The sequence below is a fragment of the Callorhinus ursinus genome, unplaced genomic scaffold (genome assembly GCF_003265705.2).
Source record: "Callorhinus ursinus isolate GAN/ISIS: 27379988/994484 unplaced genomic scaffold, GSC_fseal_2.0 scaffold35, whole genome shotgun sequence".
Classification (NCBI taxonomy): domain Eukaryota; kingdom Metazoa; phylum Chordata; class Mammalia; order Carnivora; family Otariidae; genus Callorhinus; species Callorhinus ursinus.
This window is the reverse complement of record NW_027397097.1, coordinates 2,126,555-2,136,119: the sequence shown is the minus strand read 5'-3', so window position 1 is coordinate 2,136,119 and position 9,565 is coordinate 2,126,555. Positions and strand designations below refer to the sequence as shown.

General features: G+C 47.3%; 2 protein-coding genes across 2 annotated transcripts in view; one reads left to right on the top strand and one right to left on the bottom strand.

Moving 5' to 3' along the window:
• Positions 1–802: 802 nt before the first annotated feature.
• Positions 803–6,590, bottom strand: FOLR2 (folate receptor beta). Its single transcript, XM_025848405.2, has 5 exons — positions 6,436–6,590; positions 4,650–4,811; positions 1,817–2,005; positions 1,578–1,713; positions 803–1,459 (listed from the first exon to the last, which is right to left on the bottom strand). The coding sequence occupies exons 2-5, from the start codon at positions 4,797–4,799 to the stop codon at positions 1,173–1,175; spliced, it is 762 nt and encodes a 253-aa protein (XP_025704190.2). The 5' UTR covers positions 4,800–4,811; positions 6,436–6,590; the 3' UTR covers positions 803–1,172.
• Positions 4,169–9,565, top strand: part of ANAPC15 (anaphase promoting complex subunit 15) — a 58,406-nt gene continuing 53,009 nt past the window's right edge. The window contains exon 1 of the mRNA XM_073879647.1: positions 4,169–4,187. The gene's annotated coding sequence lies outside the window, so the exon portion shown is untranslated. The remainder of the gene's footprint in view (positions 4,188–9,565) is intronic.

The window sequence follows — 9,565 nt, the reverse complement described above, 5'->3', positions numbered from 1 at the left end:
CAAAGACTTCCCCAGGGGAAAAGGGCAAGAGGGAGACCCCGAGATCAACTTAGGCCCAGTTCCTGGGGGCTGTGCAAAGACAGGATAGGCATATCTAGCAATCCCTGGAGGGGACAAAGGTGCCAGAGAAGAGGCCAGGCTCCTGCCCCTGGGAAGCCCCTAAGAGTTCCCAACCTTTTTCCATCCAAGCCTCTAGAACTCAGCTAAACCAGTTCGAGGCTCTTGAACATTTCCTCTTCCAGGAGCCTCCCAGGCTGCCCTCCCCAGTCTTCTCTCTTCCTCTTCTGAGGGTCCAAGCCTCAACTCTGTCCCTTCAATCCACATCACGTGTGAACTTTTCTTCACCCCCCACTGGGAATCCAGAGCCTTCCCTAGACTCCCATCCCCAGCTTTCCCATTGCAGAGCTGAGCACAGAGCCAGGCAGGCTGGGCCTGGGAGAAAGGGGGGATATTTGGGGCCCAATATAAGTAACAAAGCCCTGGACCCAGCTCCCATTTGTGGCTACAAGAGCAACAGAATCCCTGAGGACTATTAAAGTGCAGGCACTGGGCTCACATGCTTTCTAGGCAATAGCTCCTTTGTGTTTCACAACCCGGAGGGAAAGAAGGACCATTATCCCCATTTTATTGAGGAGGAAACTAAGCTTTAGAAATAGACAGACAACTGCTTCACTTTGGCATAGTCAGTAGCAAAGCTGGTATTCAAACCCAGGTCTCATTTCTCTGACCTGAAGGAATACAGAAACTGTGGAATCTGTCATCTACCCACTCAAACCAAAATAATTCATCTGACATGGATGTGTCAGTTTTTTTTTTTAATTTTATTTATTTATTTGACAGAGACACAGCGAGAGAGGGAACACAAGCAGGGGGAGTGGGAGAGGGAGAAGCAGGCTTCCCGCCGAGCAGGGAGCCCGATGCGGGACTTGATCCTGGGATCATGACCTGTGCCAAAGGCAGACACTTAACAACTGAGCCACGCAAGTGCCCCTGGATGTGTCAGTCTTTTTATTTGAGCTGACTGCCAGAGAAACCCCAAGGCCCACCATGGAGGAGGAATGGGATGACAGAAGGATGGATAATGGATGGAGGCATGCTTAGGGCTCCCTCTGTGCCCAGCTTGGTCATCAACACTGGGGACATGCAGAGAGGATGTCTGGGTAGGGCTAGACTCAGCGGAGCAGCCAGAGCTGCTGCATCAGGGCCAGGCTGAGCAGGAGAGGCTCCACCCCTCGGGGCAGGGCCCCGGCACTCATGGCCAGGGCATAGAACCTCGCCACCTCCTCGTTGGGGTTGCCCTGGGCTGGGTCGAACCACAGCTGGATGCAGCGGCCGCTCCCTCGGCTGTAATTGCTGAGTTTGTAGGAGTGACTCCAGAGGCCCTCACACAGGGCTGCAGGCGTGGGAAAGTAGGTCTCAAATGTGCGGCAGGTGGTCCCAGCTGGACACTTGTTAATTCCTGCAGGCGGAGAGGGCGTGGACGCAGACATTCAGCCCCTGGGCCCGAAGCTGGTTTCTGGCCACCCCCAAATCCTCCAACCCCACCTGCGTCTCCCCCCCACCCCCCAGGCCCTCACCTGAGGTCCAGTCCCAGCCCCTGTGCCAGTTGCTCTTGCAGGTGTAGGAGGTGCGACAATCCTCCCACCATTGCTGGCAGTCCTCTTTGCACAGGGGCACGTGCAGGAAACGCTCCTTGCGCCAGCTCTGGTTCACCTGGGTGGGAGGGGAGGGAGGGGGGACGGGGATGTGGGCCGCCTGCAGCCTTGACAGAGCTGGCTGGCAGCCTGCTGGGCTGGGGTGAGGGAAGGTCCCGTACCTCCCAGATCCAGGGCCCCAGGTTGGGTGAGCACTCATAGAGACAGTTGTCCTGGATGAAGTGGCGCTTGCAGGCGGGCTCCATCTTGCTGCAGTGGTCCCAGGTGAAGTTGTACAGGAGGGAGGTGTCCTTGTGCAGCTCCTGGCTGGTGCTGGCTGAGCAGCAGGCCTTCTCCTTCCAGGGAGTGCACTGCGTGGGGAAGACACCGGACTAACTGCCCCCCCCACACACACACATAACAACCTTCTGCTACCTCCAGCCTCTCCCCATTTGGTTCTTGCTCTCCTGCCTCAGGTGGGTTGTCTTAGGAAAGTTTACTGTGAGGACCCCTCTGTCCTTGACCTCCAGGAACTCCCGTCCTGGGGGAGACTCAGTCACAACAGGGCTGATCAGGGGTCCTGGGAGCCGGAGAGAAACCCCGTGTTGGGGGGACAATAGCTATCATTGATGTAGCCCTTCACACTTTATAGAAAGTTCTTTGTTGTATTCATTAAAAAATAATTACTGAGTACCTATTCCTATTCCAGTCACTGTTCTAGATGCTGAGAATACGATAGAGAACAAAACAGACAGAAATATGTGTTCATGGAGCTTACATCCTGATCAGTGGGGACAGACAGTAAGAAACTGAAAGAGAAAAAAATATGGTGTCAGGATCCAGTCAATTATATGGAGATTACAGCAGGGAATGGGAGAGTGGAGTATGGGATAATTGTTGAAATTTTAAATAAGGTGGTTGTGAAAAGCCTCACCAGAGGGTGCCTGGGTGGCTCAGTTGTTAAGCATCTGAGAAGCCTGCTTCTCCCTCTCCCTCTCCCCCTGCTTGTGTTCCCTCTCTCTCTCTGTCAAATAAATAAATAAAATCTTTAGGGGAAAAAAAAGCCTCACCAGAGGGTGACATTTTGATCAAAGGAAGAAGGCAATGACCTGTGTAGTAACGTATGTTGAATAACTTTCTCCTTGGCGAGTATTAAGGTCTGTGTCCCCAGCGATGAGGCCAGTGCCAGAAACGTGGCAGGCCCATAAAAAATATTTGCTGAGAAAAGTAAACGAAAGACCTCTCTATGATTTCCTAAATCTAAACTGAACTCCATCTTACATATAGACACACCATATTTTAGCAAGTTTTTAATATAGACCGGCTTTTTCAGGACAGCAAATACTGTGAAAAGGAAAGCCGTGCTATGTGTTTTGTTTTACCAGAGTTATTCACTGTTTTAGAAAATTACGTCATCATGCCAACACAGCTTAGAGTATCTTGTAGGATTTAAGTTGCCAATAGAAGACACCTGTATCGATCTTCATCTGTAGTTGCCCTATTCATAGTGATTTTGTGAATAGAAGCAAACATGCTATTCGGTTTTTTTTTTTTTTAAGATTTTATTTGTTTATTTGACAGAGAGAGACACAGCGAGAGAGGGAACACAAGCAGGGGGAGTGGGAGAGGGAGAAGCAGGCTTCCTGCCGAGCAGGGAGCCCGATGCGGGGCTTGATCCCAGGACCCTGAGACCACGACCCGAGCCCAAGACAGATGCTCAATGACCGAGCCACCCAGGCGCCCCCAAACATGCTATTTGATAGTAATTTCTAATGGAGTCATGCCAGGGAATTGACATATTGAAATATACTTTATTGGGGCACCTGGGTGGCTCAGTCGTTAAGCGTCTGCCTTTGGCTCAGGTCATGATCCTGGGGTCCTGGGATCGAGCCCTGCATTGGGCTCCCTGTTCCACGGGAAGCCTGCTTCTCCCTCTCCCACTCCCCCTGCTTGTGTTCCCTCTCTCGCTGTGTCTCTCTCTGTCAAATAAATAAATAAAATTTTCAAAGTACCCTCCAACCACTATTTAAAAAAAAAAAAGAAATATACTTTATTATAAGTTACTTTCTTCGTGCTTCTCCTTTGTAGTACAGATAGAGAATCATGTTGATATTTTTTAAGTTAAATGTGCAAATAGGTTCTATTGGCTTTGAATTTTATTCCAGGATAGAAAAAGAGTCTAAAGAGTATTTATTGGAACACCTGGGCGGCTCAGTCAGTTAAGCGTCTGCCTTCGGCTTAGGTCACGATCCCAGGGTCCTGGGATGGAGCCCCACATTGGGCTCCCTGCTCAGCAGGGAACCTGCTTCTCCCTCTCCCTCTCTCTGCGGCTCCCCCTGCTTGTGCTCTCTCTCTCTGGCAAATAAATGAATAAAATCTTAAAAAAACTAAAGAGTATCATAAAAAGGAGACATGGAGTCTCAATAGAGTCACAAATGACTGGCATCCATTTTGACAGAATGAGTGAATATACAGCACCTGTTACCTTGTATCACAGCCAGAAGAGACCGTCTCCTCCACCCTTGGCACTCCGTGGACTGGCACGTAGTGAAGGTAGGAAGAACCATCCTCCCCGACAATCTCTCACCCTCCAAACAGCTGGGAGTGCCCACCCGAGTCCTGTCCCTGCATCACCACAAGGGCTGCTTATGTCTGAGTCCCCTGTGTGTCCTTGTGCTTCTCTGGGCCTCAGTTTCCTCGTTTGTGTCATGTGGGGGAGAACATTATCTGCTACATCAAAGGACCACTGGGAGTGTGAAATCATGGGCAGTAAACAGCACACCTGGTAAGTGCTCAACAAATGATTATATCGTATCATTGCTGACATGGTATTCTCTGAGGAGGCCACCCCTAAAATCACCTCAGCCAATGCCCCCCACCTTACCGTCATCTTCTCTCCCAGCAGTAGCCCAGGATGTGGGGGCATCTGACCAGTTGGCCCTTCCCCCACGCCCCTGACTTCTTCTTCCCCATTAGAACCAGCCCCCTCCCCAACTCGAGCCACACTCTCCTCACCTGGCCATGCAGCTTGTCCTCAGGGCCTGGCTTTGTCTTGTGGTGCTTGGCGTCCATGCAGACGTTGAGCAGGTCTGTCCTGGCCCGGGCCCTGCACATGGAAGCTGTCCAGACCAACAGCAGCAGAAGTGGCATCAGTCTCCAGGCCATGTCTCTCTGTCCCTGCAGACGGAGCTTTGGTTAGGGAGGCCGAGGCCCAAGGGGAGAGAGCCTCATGCAGGGTCCCCCTTGACCCCCTGTGTCAGTCTCCCCACCTCCACAGTGAAGGATGGGGTCAGACCCTGTTCCTTCAGTGCTGGGGTCCTGAGGCTCCCTGAAACTGAAGTAGAGAAGGTTGGCAAAGGGGCTCCTTCATCCCAGGCTTGGTGGGTTCCGAGAGGATCTGGGATTAGTGGATCAGCCTTGGGAGAGTCTTCCTCAGTTGGAAGAGATGTCTTTGTGCCTGCATTTTCTCTCAACTTTACTTAGAAAAGTAAATAGTTTTACTATTTACCAAAAAAAAAAAACCAAAAACCCAAAAAACTTAAATAGTTCAGGTCCATGCCCTGCTCCCCTGAAAAGGGCTAGGGACACACAGTGCCCTCGTGCCATGTCCAGCAAGTGCATGCTCTCCATTATACCCCAGATCACCTGGGTTCCCATGCCAGCTTAGAAACCTGTTAGCCTGGGGAAGGCAGTGACCCAGCTCTACTGAGTTCTCCCAATCAGCATTGAGGTCAAGGGAGGTAGCGCATGGGGTGCTATTTGGAAAGATATGGAAAGACTGATGGTTTCTAACTTTTGCTTCCTCAGACTTTTTCCTTCCCTGTTCTCTGAAAGCCATTTCCTTCCTCCACCCATCATAACACTGGTCTCCTCAGCAATCTCTAGGCTAATGCACCGGATTCCTACCTTACCCCTCAGAAAACAAGTGTAGAGATCCCTGGACCTGAGGGATAATATAAAAGTACCCCATGGGGGCGCCTGGGTGGCTTAGTCAGTTAAGCATCTGACTCTTGATTTCCGCTTAGGTCATGATCTCATGGAGCCTGCTTAAGATTCTCTCCCTCTCCCTTTGCTCCTCCCCGCTCCCCACCCCCTGTGTCCCTCTCTCTCTCTCCCCACCAAAAAATTAATTAATTAATTAAAATGAAAGTACCCCATGTTGGAGCAGTCGACTAGACAAGTGCTTAAGAGTCCTGGGAGTCACCCAGCACAAGTGACACCCACTTCTCTCTCCCTGACTGACCCTCACCCCCCAACTCCCAGCTGTTAAAGATCTGTTTCCTTTTGGCTGTCACTGAAGTACCTAAGTTGACAACAGAGACTGCTTCCTCTCTCTCACCATCCCCACGTCCCCACAAAGCCCTGGCCAAGGGTCCTTCCGGAAACCTTTCTGGAATTCACTTCCCTTGGCTCTGCGTTTGAGGTCAGGTCTTCCCTCCTCCAATTTCTTCCCCTTAAAGTCACCTTCCCCACAGGAGTCCGAGTGATCTTTCTTTCTTTCTTTTTAAGATTTTATTTATTTATTCAGGAGAGAGAGAGAGAGAGAACGTGTGCGAGCATGTGAGTGGGGGTGGAGGCAGAGGGAGCAAGAGAAGAGAGAAACAGACTCCCCGCTGAGCAGGGAGCCAGACAGAACAACGCGGGACTCCATCTCAGGACCCTGGGATTGTGACCTGAGCCAAATGCAAATGCTTAACCGACTGAGCCACTCAGGCACACACCCCAGTGATCTTTCTAAAGAAAGATCTGCCCCTCCCCTACCCAGTGTCCCCGTCACCCTTCCCTCCTTAGGGCATCTTGCCTGAGCCTCCTTTGCGGCTGGGAGCACACACAGCTGTGTCCAAACTGGCCTCTTTTCAGGCTGGCAATGGCTCCGGGCCCCTGGACTTTCCCCAGCTGTCTCTGACCTCAGCCAGGATACACTGACTGTAAGAGCTCTGATTAATACAGAAAGTAATTTCCCCTCTCTGCTCTTCCGTCTTCCTTCCTTCCCTCTTTCAGGCCCCACCCATTCAAGGCTCCATTAGCTTGTCAGAGTATTCATTCCTGTTTTCAGTCATCTTTGGGGCACCTGGGTGGCTCAGTTGGTTAAGTGACTGCCTTCGGCTCAGGTCATGATCCTGGAGTCCCGGGATCGAGTCCCACATCGGGCTTCCTGCTCAGCGGGGAGTCTGCTTCTCCCTCTGACCCTCTTCCCTCTCGTGATTTCTATCTCTCATTCTCTCTCTCTCTCTCTCTCTCAAATAAATAAATAAAATCTTTTAAAAAAAAAAAAGAGTCTTTCTGTTTTCAGTCATCTTTGTTAATTTATTAATTATAGGATTCACACATTCAACATTCATCAAAACCTAGAGAAGCTCATCTCTAAAGGGGATCTGAATTTTTGAGGTACCCCAAATAGCTGTTAGGATGAAGCTAGCTTGAGGGGCATGAGGTGCAGTAGGGAAGAACCCAGGCTTTAGGGTCAGGCCGTGGGTTCCAGTGACAGCGCTACCCCTCATACAACCTTGGGAAATGTCAGTGAGCCTTTCTGAGCTTTAATTTGCTCACCAGGAGATTGTTGAGAATTATATATCGAAAAGCCTGGCACAACCCGAGTAGGCTTAAATGATAGCTATCGGGTTAATTTTTGAGTAACCAGGTAGACACAGTTAGAGGTTGAAGTGCAGAAGTCAAGGTTCACAGAGAAAAATTGTCTCAAATCTGGCAAATGATGTCATATCTCACCACCGAGCATTTCTGTAAACATAATTAAGCATTTTTTGATGGCCTTTTTAAAAATTGTGGAAAAACATACATTATATAAAACTCGCCATCTTAATTCTTTTTAAGCGTATAGTTCAGTAATGTTAATGTATTTATTTTGTGCAATCGATCTCCAGAACCTTTGCATCTTGCAAAACTGAAACCCTATTCTCATTAAGCAACAATACCCCATGTCCTCCTCTCCCCAGTCCCTGGCAAGCATCATTCAACTTTCTGTCTCTATGAACGGACTACTCTAGATATTTCATATAAGTGGGAATCACACAGTATTTGTCTTTTTGTCACTCACTTATTTCACTTAGCATAATGTCCTCAAGGTTCATCCATGTGTCAGAATTTCATTTCTGTTTAATAACTGAATATTTCATTGTATGTATCTGCTGCATTTTGTTTATCCATTCACCCACTGAAGGACCCTGGGTTGCTTTCACCTCTTGACTATTGTGAAGAAGGCGTACAATTATCTTTTGAGGACCCTGCTTTCAGTTCTTTTGCGTATATATTCAGATGTGGAATAGCTGGATCATATCGTAATTCCATTTTTGAGGAACTGCCATAATATTTGCTGTAACGATTGTACAATTTTACGTTCCCACCAACAGTTTACAAAGGTTCTGATTTCTCCACATCCTCACCAACGCTTGTTATTTCCTGTTGGCTTTTTGTATCTTAATAAAAGCCATCCTAGTGGGTGTGAGGTGATATCCCATTGTGGTTTGGATCTGCATTTCCCTGATGATGAGTGATGTTGAATATCTGTTCATAGGCTTGTTGATCATTTGTAGACCTTCTTTGAAGAAACGTCTACCCAAGTTGTTTACCCAATTTTAAATTGTATTATACATCTTTTTATTGTTGTGGGAGCTCTCTAGTTCTCTCTATATTCTGGACTAACCCCTTATCAGATGTCTGAGTGGCAAATCTTTTCTCCCATTCCATAGGCTGCTTTTTCACTCTGTTAACTGTCCTTGGGTGTGCACAGTTTCCATTTTGATGCAGTCCAATTTATCTATTTTTTCTTCCGTTGCTTTGCTTTGGCTGTCATATCCAAGAAATCATTGCCTCCTACAATGCCATGAAACTCTTCCCCTGTTTTTTTAAAGGAGTTTTATAGTTTTAGCTCCTACAATTAGGTCTTTGGTCATTGTGAGTCAATTTTCGTATAAGGTATAAAATGAGGGTCCAACTTCATTTTTTTGCACGTGAATATCCAGTTGTATCCCAGCACCATATATTGAAAAGACTATTCTTTCCCTCATTGAATTGTCTTGGCACAATTCAATTTGTCAAAAATCTGGACTCTCAGTTCTATTTCACTGATCTACCTTTATGCTACTATCACACTGTCTTGATTGTTGTAGCTTTGTAGTAGGTTTTGAAACCAAAAAGTGTGAGTCCTCTAATTTTGTTTTGTTTTGTTTTTTCAAGATTGTTTTGGCCTTGTCCATAACATTATGTGTCCATATGGATTTTAGGATCACATTGTCAATTTCTCCTAAAAAGCCAGTAGGGATTTAGATAAGGATTGAGTTGAATCTGTAGATTAGTTTGGGGAGTAATACCCTCTTAATAGTATTAGGTCTCCTGATGAACATGGGATATCTTTCCATTTATTTAGTTCTTAAAGTTCTTTCAATAATGTTTTATAGTTTTCAGTACACAAGTCTTTTACTTTGTTAAATTCACTCCTGTGGGGCACCTGGGTGGCTCAGTCGTTAATTATCTGCCTTCGGCTCAGGCATGGTCCCAGGGTCCTGGGATCGAGCCCCACGTCGGGCTCCCTGCTCTGCGGGAAGCTTGCTTCTCTCTCTCCCACTCCCTCTGCTTGTGTTCCCTCTCACGCTGTCTCTCTCTCTGTCAAATAAATAAATAAAATCTGTTTTAAAAATTCACTTCTATATATCTTCTTTTTTATGCTATTGTGAATGGAAGTATATTCTTAAATTCATATTTATATTGTTCATTGCTAGTGTATAGAAACACAACTGATTTTTGTATATTGATCTGGTATCCTGCAAATTTGCTAAACTCACTTATTAGTAATAATAATGTTTTTGTGGATTCCTTATGATTTTCTATATACAGTGTCGTATCATCTGTAACTAGAAAGTTTTACTTCTTCCTGAGAACTGCTTCCTAGATGAGCAGCCTTTGAGGGATGCCTC

What these genes read in the sequence shown, in the direction of transcription:
- FOLR2 (XM_025848405.2), bottom strand. Translation starts at nt 4,799, where the DNA reads ATGGCCTGGAGACTGATGCCACTTCTGCTGCTGTTGGTCTGGACAGCT. An exon ending in AGGACAAGCTGCATGGCCAG is followed by an intron (nt 2,006 to 4,649) that starts GTGAGGAGAGTG and finishes TTCCCCACGCAG; the next exon opens with TGCACTCCCTGGAAGGAGAA. An exon ending in TGGGGCCCTGGATCTGGGAG is followed by an intron (nt 1,714 to 1,816) that starts GTACGGGACCTT and finishes CCTCCCACCCAG; the next exon opens with GTGAACCAGAGCTGGCGCAA.